A 17085-nucleotide genomic window follows, 5' to 3' on the forward strand; every position below is an offset into this window, starting at 1 on the left:
GTGGCTCTTTTGCTATTCTACCACTGATGGACAGTGCCAGCCGTTCTGACAGCCCCCCAAAGTTAGCATCCTCATTGAAGAGCCAATTCAATAAGCAGTAATTTCCTATGTGACTTGCATATTGTTTCAAGTTTTGGCACAATACAATTTCACCTGAAATGTTATTGGATAAATTTGGGATCTATTACTCCATTGGAAAAAAAAAATTCCTCACGTTTCCTATGAAGAGCCCTGGGTGCGGTTTCAATTTTGTTTAACAACAACAATAACAACAACAAAAACAACAAAAACCATGATCAATGTTCACATTCATCTGACAACTTTCACCAAGATCCTGGGAAGAAGTTCTGCGTATTGCCACTCTTCCTCCAGAGGAGAGGAGGCGGGGTCAGGTGGACGCCCGGAAGAGATTGATTATAGGCATTATGTCTGAAGATGAACCTTGACCTTTGGCTTCTAATGAGAAAGTAAACATCAGAGTGAGAAGAGGGCCCAGGCATTTCCTCTTCCCTCCCCTCCCAGGGGACATGAAGGTCACACTGACAGACCTCACAGAACTCACTGGTGAATATGTGGGAAAAAAAAGAAATCTTTAGACTGGACATTCGTCTCTCTGTTGCATCCTCCACATAGACAAAGAATTAAATACTTAAAAATGTTGTCTTACATAAAATGAGAGGTAGGCTTTCATAGAAGTACCTAGAGACCTAAAGAAAACAAAGCAAAACAAAACCCGGGCCCACCTACGTGTGCTTCTGCCTACAGGCTAGTTGCCCTCTTTTGCTTAGACTGACTACTTTTCTATTGGCTCTGGAGGCTTGGCCTCAAATACTTGGACACAACATAGACCCGGAATTCAAGCTTGCATCCCTTCCTGAAACACAGGTGATGGAGGAAACGCCTCTATGGTCCACAGTTAGAATGTTTCCGAATCAGAATCATTTTCATTACACCCATCCTCGGAGCCCACGTTGTTACTGCACAGACTAACCCTACTGCCCAGACTGGAGAGGGTCGCTCTGCTCAAATTGTCTTTCCTAAAACAAACGAAGTTGACAGCCGTCATTGTACTGGAAGGAGAAAAAGGCATCATGGTAGCCAGAAGGAGGGCCAGGCAGTCAGCCACGTCTTTGTTAGGAGCGCAAGCCAGGGCCGGGGTATGACCTGGGCGTAAATGCAGACAAGGCAGTGGTTAGTCCTGGAGGTCCAGAGCTGCACACCATCCACAGTGCATCTCCTACCCCTCACAAGTGGAGATGCATGTTGAGTTAGATTTCATGCCAGAGAAGAGGAGTTACTTCTCACAAGTCATGCTGGGAGTGAGACTGGAGTGGGACAGGGAGAATGCGACATTTCATGGAGGTTCTGGCTTTCTTTGGAGCTCACATGTCTACAGAAAGCACAATAGTATCCCATGTTAGGCAGATTCCAGCCTTTGTCAGAACTGATTCACATGGCAAGGAAGGGAGGCTGGGGACACAAGCCACAGAAACTAGCGGTGGGACATCCAAGAGGGAGTTCCAGAGAGAGAGCACCATGAGCCACAAACCCTGCAGGGGACTCTTATCCTGAGAGTAGATACTTTCTATGACAAGTGTGTGTGTGTGTGTGTGTGTGTGTGTGTGTGTGTGTGTGTGTGTGTGTGTGTGTGTGTGTGTGTGTACACTTCATATAAAGCACACAGCAACTTACTATTCTAAAAAAGAAAAATCAAAACCATTTGAAAAGGTCAGACATGGGAATGGTTATGAATAGTTAATACTTTATGACTATTTAAAAGAATTTTAATAGACCTTAAAAATGTCACCTCACCAACTGAAGCCACACATCTGAACTATCACAGATGTGGGACACATGGCTGTTTTGCCATAATTAGATGGCGTGACTCTATTGCTCAGACCTGAGGCTCTGGACCCCAACCCACGATGAGAAGTGCACACTGTTCTTGAGATGTACTTGGTACCCTCATCTAACTTTTGTCCCGCTGGCTAAAGATCCCCTTGCACAATGAGCAGGGAGCATCCTCAGTCAGCGGAGGCACTGCTCTGATCAAAGTTGGTTGTTGTGTCCTGGCCCTGGACACATGGGCCCTCTCAACTCTCTCAGCCCTGAAGAGATTATTCACCTTTACAGAGTGAAAACAAAAATTGTCAGGTGCCTTAACATTCCACTTCTGGAATGGCAGTGACAAGTGAAGGAATTATTAGGGCAGTGTGATACGGAATGCTTTCCAAATGTCCCCCATGATCAGGCACAGCTAAACTCCAAGAAAGGCATCCATAGACACAGACTGAGCAGACCCAAGAGCATGGTGACACCCATTTATTCTAGAATCTCCATTTTGGAGAAAATCAGTGGGCTTCTTCATGCTAAGCTTAAGGTGAGTAGTGCTGGTCGAAGATAAGGTGGGAAACAAAGGCGGTAGAATTAAAAGGACTCGCTGCACTTCCTGGGTGAGCCATGCTAGGGAGAGAGGAGGGCACATGCTAGGATACATGGGGCTGCCAGAACAGAACTAGAGTCAGCCAAGACACCCGCATGGCTGCTAAAGTCTTAGCACTAGGCATGAGCTGCTAATCCCTTCGTCTGTAATAAGCAGTTAATTGAGTAGGATCAACATACCAGAATGTTTTAATTGGATGTCACATTGCAAAAGTTACTTGGATTGTAAATATCCTGAATTTCCTCCTTTGCTTCCCGAGGGTGAGAGGCATTGTGGGTACAATGGTCCTTTAGTAGGATTTTTATAATGTTGTAGGAAGTAGAGAAGAAGGCTTCTGATAAAACTAGCTCATTTAGGGAAGGCAAGTCATAAAGGACAAGAGAAACGTCTAGCCTAGACCTTAGTTAAAACGTTTTATTCATGTTTGCCAGCTTTCTATATGAAAGATGTGAGTCCTGATACGTACTTTACAAAAAAAACCCAAAAACCTTTTGATCTCAGAATGAACTAAAATGCAAAGATACGTCGTCACTGAGCCCTGGAATGTACACCAATGACGTGTGTACCTCTCACTCCTTGGTGGATGCAGTTGGATTTCCCAAGGCCAAGCTGAAAGGTTCTTTTTGGTATGCCTGAAAGTTTTTGGCTGAAATATGCTCAGCTGGTGATGTTACATGCAGCATAGACAGCAATGGCGGGCTAAGGTAGACGATGTATTGTACAGAGAGACAGACAGGACATATTCCCCACTCCCGATTTCTTACAGAAGAGGAAGAAACCTGATCCTGGATCTTCAGCAATCCCTATCTCTCTCATTGTCCTCTGGTTTCAATCAACACAACCTGCAGTGACGTTTCATTTCTCCTACTTACCATTTTCATCTACAGCAAGCACGCAGGCTCCTTTGGCTAGCAACTCCTCAACTACCACCTTCAAGCCATTGCGGGCGGCAATGTGGAGGGGTCTGAAAGACAACACTGACCATCAGCCATGATAGCGTGTCTGTGTGAGGGGTATAGCTGGGACCTTCTAAAGGTCTGCATTCTAGGCTTGGTGGGCGGGGCGGGGGGGGGGGTTTGGCCGGTCCTGTAAGCATGGGGCCCAGTGAGAATGTTCAGGTTCGTGGAGCGTGACTTCGAAGGCACTGTAAGACTCTAGCCCTTTCTACTTTCCTTTTTGTCCCGCGAGAGAATAGTTATGGGTTCCTTGTCAAAAATGTGCTGCCTCCTACAAAGTAAAGGGGCCAAACAGTCATGAACTGAAACGCCCAGAACTATGAGCAAAGAACTAGTCTCTCTGCTTCACAGTTCTTTTGGGCATCTGATATAAAGGAAAACTAACAGTGGGGGGGGGGGAAATGCGACATTTTGGTAAACTCATATCACTAAAAGGAAGATGTACTTAAGAATCTACAAGTAGTGCATGGTTATTTTTGCTGTTGCAAAGAGACATGTTGACCACATCTTTTCTAGGTATTATTGATCCAGCTATTCTTATGTGTTTGGCCCAGATCTCACTGCAAGGGTTATAAATAATCTACGTCTTAAAGAGTGTTGGTGATAGTTCAAACTCTGTTGTGTTCTGTAAAAGGCCGTTCACTGGCTACCTTGACTTCCTGTTTTATACGGTGCATCCAGATGAGTGGTATTAATATATACCTTTAGATCTTTTTGTTATTACATGTTCACAGATGTCTCACTGGGTTTTATCACACTCAGTAGTCTGTGCTGAATCCTTTACCAATCTTAAATAAATAAATAAACCCTAATATTCTTTGCCTTTAATACAAATGCATAAGCAATTTCCCCAAATGGAAAACGAAGCAGCTTTTCAAACCTTCACACCGAGGGTTACACTGAATTACATTAAAATATAATTACTACAAATAGCTTAGAAACTGTTCAGATGTATTCTGGGCACTAGATTTATAAACCTGATGCTTTCCAGTCAGACTCCATGATGCTAATACAAACAGTTTCCCCAAATATGTGTCAGTTCATAAGCCCAGAAGATCTTTCTGAGAGCTCACTAAATTTATAATGAAGCAGAAAAAGACAGGTAGAAGAGCTTACAAACCCTATGAGCTACATCAAAATAGAGTTCTACCTAAAATCGTGTATCTCTAGTTAACGCTGCAGACATGAGCAAATAAACTTCATGAAAGTGAAGGCAGGCCAACACCCATCACTCTCCGCTTCCCAGAGAAAGGCTAGTATTGACAGGTGCTTATATGCGCTGGATAAATGCCATGACTCTGGCCCCACCCCAAAGGAGACATCTTTATCACCCCTTCACCCACAGACCAAGGCTCAGGGAACATCTCAGGGGAAGGCAGTAAGAAATGTAAAAGCCAGGTGATGCGGAGGAGAGCTGTGGCACGCTGTCTTTTGGACGTGACACAGCCATTGCATGCAGCAAGTCACAGTAAGCTGTGCGTGAAACCGGCACAAGATCAGTCCAGGCAAAATCTCAGCATAGATGGCATAGACGATCTCTCGGTTGGCCCCACCCCTTACTGAGGAGCTATTTGTACTGGGTAGTTGGGGTTACCAGGGGGTGCGGGGAGAGTCATTCTTTTTGGCTTCCGGTGCTCCAGAGGATGGCCCACAAACATGCACAACATCAGACTTAATGTATTAATTGAAAGAAGAAAAAAAAAAGCATGCAGTTGGGAAGGCACATGCTAAGGGGATCTGGGAGGAGTTGGAGGAGGAAAATGGTGACGGAGATGGACACGTTTCATTTCAAACATGTAAGAAGCTCCCAAAGAACAAATCAAAATAACATCCTGCGACTCTGGGATCAAGTCAAGCTACGGTTGTCACACTCACGTCTGCAGTGCACTGTTTTTCGCGTTAATAAGGCTCTCATCTTGTATCTTGTCAAGTATTAACAAGGCACATTTCTCATGGCCCTAAAAAAAAAAAAAGAGCAAGAAACATGAGACAGACACGGAAAACTTCCTGAGTGCTTACTTAATTGTACTTTCAAGTGCCAGCTTGCTCTGCCTGAAAACATTCAAGGCTATTTTTTAAGTCATTCCTTTTCTAAAGAGTAAATGGGCCCAAGATACCCATAAGTTTCTACACAGGGTCTATTAGCACTTGTGGAACATGTGGCTAACCTAAAATGTTCATACTTAATGTGAGTATGTCCAAGGTAATTTTTATAATTAACGTCCAGAGAGTGAAAGCAGATGCGATGGAGGGCAGAGCCAGCAGCAGCATCCTTTAAGTCCTCCAAGCTTTTTAAACATACGCCATGTTCCTCCTCCTCCAAGCCTTCAATTGCCACTCCAGTGATCCATCTCTCCTGGAGTTACCATGACACCCAGCATCTGTATCACTTATCTTCATTTATGCTTCATACTCTGGAGAAACCCTGTTTCCGGTGTGTGTGTGTGTGTGTGTGTGTCTTCAGATAGCTTCAGATCTTATAACAATAGATGCTTGATAATTAAAATATCAATTATTAAGACCACTGTCATCAGAATCATCTCAGAGGTAGAAAGGGTTGACAAACAAAGACAGTAAAATTCTGTCTAAAACAAAAAAAGAGAAAGAAAATCCTAGGTCAAATTAGACTTAATAAAAAACATAAAAATTTTGGTTTTTTGAAATAGACTTTCATTATGTCATCAAGGCTGGCTTTGAACCCTTGATCCTCCCACCTCCACCTCTAGAGTGCTGGGATTAGAGGTACACACCGCCACACCTGGCTAGAATCTGTATATTTGAATTTGAGAATGTGACAATCTCAAGTGATTCCTTTACATAAATACATCTGAAAAGCACGTAGTTCCCTTCACTAACACACTGTGCTTTGACATAACCTTCCAGATTCTGAGCACTTCTGCTGTTTCCATGTTCTTCTCAGAGCATGAATAATGCTCTGAAAAGCCAATGATAGGAATGGCTGAAGCCAGGTGGTGGTGGCGCATGCCTTAAATCCCAGCACTTGGGAGGCAGAGGCAGGTGGATTTCTGAGTTCGAGGCCAGCCTGGTCTATAGAGTGAGTTCTAGGACAGCCAGGGCTACACAGAGAAACCCTGTCTTAAAAACAAAAACAAAACAACAACAACAACAACAACAAAAAACCAAAGCCCAAACAACCGAACAACAAAAAAAACCCCAAAACATGAAGAAGAATGGCTGAGATTTCTGATACCACTGGTGTCGACTGACATTACAATATGATGCACTTTGTAAAAAAAAAAAAAAAAATCACACACAGGCATTTGTATGTATCCTTTATGGAAGAAAAAAATAAATTTACGACACTTTTGCATTTTTGATATATGCATGAAAAAAGTGACAACACATGTGGATATTGCTTTACAGTTCCATGACTTTGGGCTTTTTTTAAATCACAGTGTCTTCAAATGAAAGTCAACGGAAAGCGTTTGGAGTGTATGAGCCATATATAGCTAATGCCTTAGCCTATTGTGTGGTACCAAGACTCGATATCACTGCCAGGGAAACAGATGCAGTGGCAGCATCGAGACAGGTGGGATGCGGTAGGGTTGCAAGTGGTAAGTGCATGAGCCATGTCTTCGTGACTCACTCTGATGGGGGGGGGGGCATATCTGCCAACCCAGAGCCCCGCCCTTTAGTTCTCCCCCTTCATTTTCATGGACAGTTGCCAGAATCCTGAGAAATGGCCATCCAACTAAAACCCATGGTACGTAAGTCCCAGATGGGCAGAGGGCCTGTGGCTTCATTATGATTGCAACAGTAAGCCTCAGTGTTTGAAACCCACGACATACTTTCCTGATAGCCAGGTGTAAGGGAGTATTCAAGTCCTTATCCTTCACAGACAGGTCAGCCTGGGCACTGTTCACCAAAATATCTGTAGACAAAGCCACGAGAGAGTTACTTAGACTGCTACCCTGCAACCACGTGTTCCAGTGAGGCCACACAGTAACACGAGTTAACACAGCTCACAGCTATACTGTAAAGAAGGAATGTGGCTTATTGCCATATTTGCTCCATCCAAACTGGGAGCTGGGTGGGCTAGTTCCAACCGTCTGCAGACTTCTACTATTTCACCACTGCTCAGCCTTCAGCTGAAACCCAAGCACAGGGTCATCATTTCCAGACAAGATGACTCTGCTCTTGTATTTTGTTTCTAAATGCTGACAAATTTCACTCGAGTGTTAGCTTATTTTGAGGCAGCCCTCCAGCGACACGGCTACAAAGAGCTGCAGATGACCGAGCACATGGGCGACTTCAGTAAGACTGGCCCCTTTCAGACGTCCATGCTAGAACCGTGCTGGCTCCGCTGCTTGGCATTGTGCCAAATTTTAGGCTGGCATGGAGTGCAAAGCCCGCTTCCTAAGTACGTACCTACAGCGCCGGCCTGCCCGTTCTCCGCAGCCATCATCAGCGCTGTCTTCCCTGAATTGTCCACAGCATTCACCTGAGCATCGTGCCTCAGAAGCAGCTGCACGCACTCCGCATGATCACCAAAGGCTGCCGCGTGCAGGGTTGTCCTGAAGGTTTCAAGCATATATGAATTTAATTGTCTGCAGAAACTACCAAGGACCACTTGTACGGTGTTTTCTAAAGATTTAAAGCTTTGGGGCTGATAGAGATAATGACCAAATCCTTTCTAAGAGTCCCTCAAGATGGTTACTAAGGTTTTACCTACATGACGTACTCTTTAGATTTTGGGGGGAAGGCTTATGCAATGACCCTGATACAAAAATCAGCATCTTTCTGAGCTTTAAATTTTGAGTTCTCTCTCACCTGAGACACGTGCTTTCACCATTAAGGGTTCATTTGTAGGTAATTGGTTGGTTAAGTAGAAACTTTAAAAGCCTCCATTATCTAACGCAGATGGCAGTGCTCCTCGGGAGGGCAGCCCGACATTAGTCACCAAATGGAAAAAGCATTAGCCTTGATGAAGTAACTCCATTCCTAGGACTCCATGTCCCGCATACACTCGGCCATGAGTGTTCACTGTACCACTTCTTAAAATAGCAGAATATTGAAAGCAGCATGAATATTCTAAAGAAGTCAGGCTAAGCAATATGCTATGCATTCATTCAATGAAATAATATGCAGCTTCAAAAGGCAAGGCAAATCTTTATATTTGGTATGGTAAGATCTCCAGGGGATATATACTAAAAGCAGAACATGGTTCTATGAAGTCCACTTGCATAGAAATAGTCCTCATATGTATTCGATGTCTATTTTGTAGATGTGTATAAAAAAGGTTTAAGCAAATGCAAATACTAGGAAGAACAGTGTGTGAATTGGTGCTTTCTTGCTTTCCATGAGGCAGAGGCTTGAGATTCTGGACCAAGAAGGACAATTTCTAAAAGTCTACATCCTTTATAATATTTGATTTAAAAACACACTATGCATTACTTCCTCAATTTAAAAAAAGATTTTTTCCTTTGGTCAAGCACTGTCCATGTCCGTGATTCTAGCACTCAGGAGTCAGGGAGATTATGAGTTTAAGGCTAGCCTGGGCTTCATAGCTAGTTCAAGGCCAACCTGAGCTACAGAGCAAGACTCTGTCTCTAAACACTAAGGTCTGAAGATATAGCTTAGAGGTGTTTTTGGTTTGTCTAAGGCCTTGTATTCAATTCTTAGCACTAATAAAAATAAGTGTATATAAAACCAAAAGCAAATGGTTTACTATCCTACAACAAAGCCAGAGACTCAAGACCATAAACATGATGCCTTTGCATCACTCACCTGCCTTTGTCATCCCTACAAGTGACGATGCTGGAATCTATGGCCCCCAGTAGCAATGATGCACAGTTCTCATGACCATTTATTCTAAAATGAAAGTAGAGTTTAGTATTTAAAAAAAAACTCATTAAAATTATTTATTCCTTCACACCTCACCTTTATATGCAGCCCATGTTTAACAAGTTGATATAAACTTTAAAATCTGATTTTAATATTAGTGGCATACTATTGTAGTATAGTCTGAAACCTCCCACTGCTTCCGTTAAGGACCTCGGCATTTGTAAGAGCTCCTGGAATACCACTCACACAAGGCCCCATATAGGTGATGGCCAGACATCAAAATGGAGAAGACACGATCCTCACATGTGAAATCACCTTGGCTGATATTTTAAAGATTTGTTCATTTTTATTTTATGTGTATCAGTGTTTTTCCTGCATGTATGTACAAGCACTGCATGTGTACTTAGTGCCCAAGGATGACAGAAGAGGGCACTAGATCCCGTGAGACTGCTACAGATGGCTGTTAGCCACCATCTGGGTGCTGGGAGCCACATCTGGGTCTCCTGCAAGGGCAGCAAGTATGCTTAATCACAGATCCATCCTCCAGCCCCTAAAATCACCTTGGTTCTTTCTCACCTGCGCTTTCTTTACTGATCTGATCTCATGCCTCGAGTTCCTTTCCAGTCAAATGACCCAGCTTGATAGCTTCCTGTGGAAGCTCAAAAAACGATCTGAAGAGAAAGGACTTTCAAGTCCTGCACCCCAGGCTGACTCAGAACTCTGACTTAAGGTCACTGCGGTCTCTGAATAACATTTCTCTCTATGAACTGGCAATAACAATTAAATTTGAAAAGGAGGAAGAAGAAGGAGAGGAGGAAGAGGAGGAGGAAGAGGAGGAGGAGGAGGAAGAAGAGAAGGAGGAGGAGAAGGAGGGTGGGGAAGAGACACAAGATGAGGATGATGAATTATATGAAAAGTTTTCCTGGTAGAAAATGTCTAACCAGCCACTGATATTATTGGTATCAACCTTGCCTTATTCTTCAGAGTTTGCCAGACACTGGGGGCTACCACAGAAGCTTTCTTCACGTCTATGAACCATGCCTCTCAGGCCACCACCTTCAGTTTCCCCACGTATACGTGAGCCACCTTGGAGCTGTGGCTTCTGGGAAATCATTGACATGAGAACCCATGCATTGCTAGCGGACTGGCTTGTCTTCAGTAGCAGAATGGAATATATTAATCTTATCTGCAAACTAAGTGCTTTTTCCATTCATAAAAGGCATTTTTTTTTCTACACACAGCTAAAGGAACAGAAGCAGCACCATCGCTTTCCAGAATTTCTACTTACATTGCACAGTGCAGTGGAGTGAAGGGATTACCAATAAATTTTCGAAAACATTTTTGCTCCAAAAGTACTTCTATGCAATTTTCATTACCTGCAAGGAATTAAAAAAAACAAAAAAAAACCAACAAATTAGAGCTCCCAAGAAAGAGACTTTGCTCAACATAGTCTTCTGGTTTTGATTTTTGTTTTCAATTTCCCATTAAGTGTTGAGTTCTAGCCTATGAATTTTCCTGAACTAGCCGAATGCTTGTTCTCTGTGGAATAAAATTAACAAAATGCTAAAAATGTTATTAACTATGCTCACAGGTGCTCTGAGATATAATGAACAAATCAAGCAGTGAAGGCCACATGGCCTGGCAGACAGAGATAAAGAAGCCACCTCATTTGCAAGCAGGATAGATTCTGGTCACCCTCAGCATGCCTCAGTCTACCCATGCTAATTAGAGGGACAGTTCTCTTCCACCCACACAAATAGCTTAACTTAGCATTATGTACCCAAGTGAAGGGGGCACATAGAAAACAACAGAACAGGCTCTGGACATAAACTACCATGTTTTTAGTGGCCTCTAGCCACAGTAGGCACCCAGTGAGGTTTTTTGTTTTGTTTTGTTTTTTTCCTTTTTTAAAGTTCATAAGTAAACATGAGGCGTTATGGTGAACAGCAATGACACGAGACTTTAAAACCCTGGCTGCCATTGTCTTAACTAGGGTTTCTAATGCTGTGGTAAAGCACCACGACCGAAAGCATCTTGGGGAGGAGAGGGTTAACTTCATCTTACAGCTTCTCAAAGCCAACTGCCCAGGAGAACGCTGCTTCCTGGCTTGTTCCTCATGGCTTACTCAGCCCACTTTCTTTTTTTTTTTTTTTTTTTTTTTTTTTTTTTTTTTTTTTTCATTTGAGATTTATTTTAAGGAATTAGGAAACTTGCACATCCAACAGCAATTAGGCAGTAGACTGAAAACTCATGTAGGAGCCAGAGCTTGAACAGGTTGGGTGAGGCCCACATATATCATTAAGTTATTAGTAAGTTCCTTTACTTAAAGTCAACTAACCTTAAGTTGTAAACACATTTACAGAATATCTTTCTGATAATATTAAGATTAGTATTTGGTCAAATGACACTATAGTCGTTTAATCAAGTCAAAAAACTAGCACAACTGCTTATCACCACCACAGCCCTTTCATCTGTGCTTGTTCGTGTTGAGAAATAGCACTTAATTGCTTTTTACATACTATGTTATTTATTTATTTATTATACAATTGTATAAATTTGCAAAGGTCTTTTTCTGTTTTGTTTCCTGATATATTTTAAACACCGATGGTAGTGTCTAGTGTGTATGTGTGTGTGTACGCGCACACATACATATGTGTTTCATGAATGAATTTAAACTCTTTTGTTCATTAAAGAGTCACCATCATCATCTTCAATATTTACCTTTTGTAAGTAACTGAAGGTTGTCACAAGGAGTAAATGTGACAATGTTTATAAAGTGCCTTGTTAATGGAGAGCACTCAATGACTAACTCAGTGACAATCTTGTGTCTTTACTGACACCTCCCTCCTTCACGTTTATTCAGTGAGTGCTTAAAAGTACCTACTACGTGTCAGATCATTTCCACACACCAACAATTCTGCCTGTCCCAATGTAAGTATTTTCTTTAATGAAACCAACAGCTCCATTGGTAGAAGCCTTGCCTAGCATGCATGAAGCCCTGGCTTTGAGTTCTCGCACCACACACAGTGAGATGTGGCAGTGTAGAGGCAGGGAAATCAGAAAGGTCAGGGTCATCCTGGGGGACACAGCAGAATTACTCCTGACTTGCCCACTTTCTTCTAGTGCCCAGGATCACCAGCCCAGGGGTGTCACTGCCCGTGGTGATTTGGACCCTCCCACAGCTACCATAGGCTTGCCCACAGACCAACTGGCTGAAGGCATTTTCTTCATTGAGAGCCTCTCTTCCAAAACGACTCCGTTTGTGTTAGGTTGGCATTAAACCAGCCAGCACGGCCCATTTTATTTGTACATGACCTGCGACAACTTACGTGCAGCTCTTTAAACCTCAACTTCCTACACATATTCACAGTTGGCCCATGTCACAAGATGATAGGACTTTGTAAAGGACTCAGCATGCGTTGGGACATGCTATACAATTCTAGGGCAGGAAAGCACGGCTAGTTGGCTTCATCACAGATCACTAACTCATAACCTCTTCTTGATGGGCCTGAGGGATAATTTAGTCAAAGCTCCCATGTGGGCGGCTTGAAATATTAAAGTACAAACAAAGCCTTTCTTGTAACTAAAGAGATGTGTGATGGGGCTTTTAGAAGGGCATATAAAGCACGTGACACCCTTAGGCAAGTAAGTGATGTCACCTAGCTCTCTGTTTGCCTCCATCACTCTATGACCATGGACATCTTAGCCTGCATGGTCCATTTCTCAGCGTGAGACTGAGCCTGTGCAGGGAAAGGGAGAGTGACACACTCCTTCAACATGTCACACTGCCCAGCGAAGGGCACTGTGGACCTGGAAGGGGCTGCTCCACAATCCCGGAAGCATGGGGGCTTGGGAATGTCTGCTCTCCTGTGCTTGCACCCCGGAAAGGCTCCGTAGCAGAAAGTCAGCCCCAGCACCAGGGAGAGGATGTGGTCTGGGACAGGCTTGTGTCTGCCCTCACGTTCAGCCCTCTTCAGAACCCGTTCTTTCCTGTTGTTGATTCTCCCTTGCCAGAGAGAGCTCACAAGTTGTAGGTTTTCAAAATTTTATTTTAGGTGGAAAAAAAAAAAAAAACTTACAGTTGACCAATGGTAGAAGAGGGGGAAAAAACTCACCTTAAAATTAAGGTAGAACCAATGAAAGAAAAAAACTAATGAAAATACACACAGGTTTAAGTCGTGTAATTAAAGCACAGAAACTCTTCCCAAAAGTAATAATCACAATTTCTAAATTAAAATACATAATGGAACTGAATGCAAGTGCAGAGCCACAGAAGTAAAGTAAGGAATGGTTATAGAAGAGATCCGTCACCTCAGCAAGAAGGTGTGAGAGTTTCTTATGAAGGCTGGCTACGGAGACACCACAAAATAGATCCAACCTCAAAGTGGCTGGATGGAAAAGGGCACTCAAGACGAGGACCCAAAACACCCCAATACACAGTGCAGAAGACTTACACGGCTAAGGCACCAGGCTTACAGACGCACGAGAACACTTAAGCCACTCAGCAAGAGAAAGCAAGCATGGATGGAAACAGTAGCCAATAAATATGGCATCAGGTTGTGAGACGCACACACACACACACACACACACACACATACACACACACACACACACAAAACAAACAAACAAAAAACAACATGCTTTTACTCTTGGAGTTGCCAAAAATAAAAAGAACTAGACTCACTCTGGGCTGACAAAGCTGTAGGAAAAATAGTTTTATCATATTATGGCAGTGTTCTGTGTAAAATATTATTCCTTGCCATTTAAAGACATGCCTTTTGTTAAAAAAAAATTCACTTCTGGATAGAATGAGTTTTTCATGTTATAGTAAGAACACACATACTGCCACAGCGCTTGTGACAGGAGAGAAACCCCCAAGTTAAACTGAATGTCCCTCAAAAGGGGATCTGGTTGACTAAACACTAAGTTCTGAAGAGTAAGAATGCGTTTGTGTGCATGTGCGTGCTGGCTATTAGTATATCACTACTAAGACTATTTATTGACACATACAGTGTCTAAAGATAGCCTGTCATATGATTTTAAGGAAGCACTAACAGGAAGCAAGCTATGGATGAGACTTGTCATATAATTCCACTTAAAGCAGGTGTATTAAGTTTATAATCTCAGGAAAATTATGAGATATACATACAAAATCTTATCAGAAAGTGGGTTTGGAAATAGAAAGTGTTAGCTTTCTTTCTTTAGTTTTGTGACAGAGTTTCATGTAGCGCAGACTGATCTTGAACCTGCCAGATGGATGAGGGTGGCTTTGAATTTCTCATTCTTCTGCCTCTACCTGCTAGGTGCTGGGATTAAAGCTTTGTTACCAGACCTAATTGTTTTGATGCAGTGCTGGGAAGCAAACCAAAAGCTTTATGCATGCTAGGCAAGCACTCCTCAAGCCTTATCCTCAGCCCCTTTCAATATTTACAAATTGGTACAATTAGCACTCCTTTTCTCCAAATAACTGAAATAAAAAATTAAATATTCCAAGTAGAAAGTGCATCAAAGTAAATGTGGGATATGAATATTAAAATAAGAAACACCAAAAAAAAAAAAAAAAAAAAAAAAAGTAAGAAGAAGAAACACCAAGCTGGGTGTGGTGGCACATGCCCTAATCCCAGCACTCAGGAGGCAGAAGCAGGCAGATGGCTGTGAGTTCGAGGCCAGCCTGGTCTACAAAGCGAGTCCAGGACAGCAAAGGCTACACAGAGAAAATCTGTCTTAAAAGAAAAAAGAAACACTAAAATGTAAACTATGCATCCAATAGTGTTTCCTTGTGACAGGAACTATACTGTATAGGTTGTTTTGTTTCTACCTTTTTGTTTTAATACTTCATGTGATTCCTATAGATCAGGAAGTCATATTACAATTGCTAAGTGATCCTGATGAGGGGTTACAAGTCACGGAAAGAGAGAAGTAAACTTTTACCTAGCAAGTCATCATGGCAGCCACGGGGGGGGGGGGGGGGGGGGGAAGGCCAGGCACACGCCTGGAGTACACAGACACTGGAAACCACAGGGCGCAGCAATGTCCTCACCTCCACTGAGGTCACAGGGGGGCCGAGGTCAGAAAGCCCAGTGCAGTCACTCAGAGGACTGGCAACTCACCGTTGTAGCAAGCCCAGTGCAGTGGTGTGTAGCCCTGGTTGTCTCTGAGGCAGCAGTCCTCTTCAGAGAGAGCAACCTGGAGCAGCTCGCTCAGCCATGTGGCGTGGCCCCGTGCTGCCGCGTAGTGCAAGGGTGTCCTCCCTCTGGCATCTTTACAGAGGATTGATGCTTCTTGCTCCAGCAGCATTTGCACGCATTCCTCGTGTCCCGTCATAATCTGGCACATGGCAATTGACATGTAAAACAGACCTCAGTTGGCTAGTGATAACACCATTGAGGCTGGCAGCCCTGGCCTAAGAGGAGCTGACTGAGGGCTCTGCTGCTGGGCAGCAGGAAGCACAGCAACCCTAGCAAAGTCCCTACAGAGAAGCCCTGGAGAAGCATTTTGGAACAATCCGTCCAAACGTAACCTTGGAAGGTATAATGCATTAGAAGACACCAGCTTCAGCATCAAGAAGGATTATATTAAAAACCCTGGCTGTTCTTGCACTCTCTCTGACTCACTTTATTTACCTGGGAATGGGCGGAGAAGCAGTGGCCTCACAGGCGACAACACAATCACATGCTGCAGTGGGGACAGGGGTGTATTCTGGCAGTGTCACACAGTGTCCGTACACAAGGCTGGAAAGCACAGCCTATTCCACGCTTAGGTGGCGCTGCGGCAGCAGAGCCTGTCTATCTTAAGCTAACATGCATGTTTCTGCTGGACACTGTGGGGGTCACAAACACTGTGGCTTGTGTATGTCAACAGCAAAGGTAGAGTAAACGGTCTACTAAAAAAAAATGATTTTTTTAAACCTTTGTCCATTTAGCTTATTTTTGTCTTTCAAAAAAAAAAAATCAGCAGATGTGTACAAAAGACTCGGCCACAGGAGGCCTACATCGCCCTCAATTTTCACAAAGAGCAACGGAAATAGCATGGCTGCTCAAAACCAGGTGATCACTGAATTCATCTTGGTACCTACACACAAGGGCACATTAGAAATGCCATGCAGAAAAGTCTTTAAGCATGGAGAATGGTCCTTTATAGATACTAAGAGGAAAAAAGATTATAGCGTGTGCACATTTCTGTGTGTGTGTGTGTGTGTGTGTGTGTGTGTGTGTGTGTGTGTGTGTGCATTTTGCAAATCTTCTGTGCCATGTGTTTTGTAATCCCTCCAACAGTAGGTATTCATGTGTCTATTATCACAGTCTGACACAAACTCTTCTGGGCGAGGACCTAACTGCAGCTTTCATTTATCATATCATTGTGTAAGATTCTGTAATTTCGTTTTGACTGTGAAGCTAACTGACTATATTATGAAGCAAATCTCCCCACCCCCCGCCCCAAAACCTCACATAGGGGAAAACAAAGCAAGCTCACTGAAAAAGGTACCTGGCTGAGGCTGAGAAAAAAATGTACATACCCCTCTATGTAAAGCTGTGCATCCCACTATGTCAGCAGCATCTACATTCGCTTCCTTTTCAAGTAACAATGAAACAGCGTCGATGTGTCCGTATGCTACTGCAAGCATCAGTGGGGTCCTAGGGAGAGAGAAAAGCAGGCATGTTGGAGTAAGCAAGCCCTTCATATTTCCTGCTTCACAATTATGTCTGCCAGATACGTCGAGAGAATGGGTGACTGGCCGGGCAGTAAACCGTCTCTGTCATCTTAGTTTTGGAAGCTGCTTGCCTGCACTTCTTACTTAAGTAATAATTTTATTCCTTCTCAAGTCTCTGATGGGGTTGAAGACTCAACGTTGTAGCTTCACAGTTAGGCTTAAGTCGTTTA

General features: G+C 43.2%; 1 protein-coding gene across 1 annotated transcript in view; it reads right to left on the reverse strand.

The window, feature by feature from the left end:
- Positions 1-272: 272 nt before the first annotated feature.
- Ankrd44 (ankyrin repeat domain 44) overlaps positions 273-17085 on the reverse strand; it is a 260349-nt gene continuing 243536 nt past the window's right edge. Inside the window, exons 20-28 of the mRNA XM_051153824.1 lie at positions 16721-16838; positions 15315-15531; positions 10493-10580; positions 9148-9231; positions 7789-7934; positions 7209-7291; positions 5275-5357; positions 3316-3407; positions 273-1164 (exon numbers count right to left, since the gene is read on the reverse strand). Of these exons, the coding sequence (XP_051009781.1) occupies positions 917-1164; positions 3316-3407; positions 5275-5357; positions 7209-7291; positions 7789-7934; positions 9148-9231; positions 10493-10580; positions 15315-15531; positions 16721-16838 (1159 nt within the window). The 3' untranslated portion in view covers positions 273-916. The remainder of the gene's footprint in view (positions 1165-3315; positions 3408-5274; positions 5358-7208; positions 7292-7788; positions 7935-9147; positions 9232-10492; positions 10581-15314; positions 15532-16720; positions 16839-17085) is intronic.

Source organism: Acomys russatus, chromosome 12 (genome assembly GCF_903995435.1).
Source record: "Acomys russatus chromosome 12, mAcoRus1.1, whole genome shotgun sequence".
Taxonomy (NCBI): domain Eukaryota; kingdom Metazoa; phylum Chordata; class Mammalia; order Rodentia; family Muridae; genus Acomys; species Acomys russatus.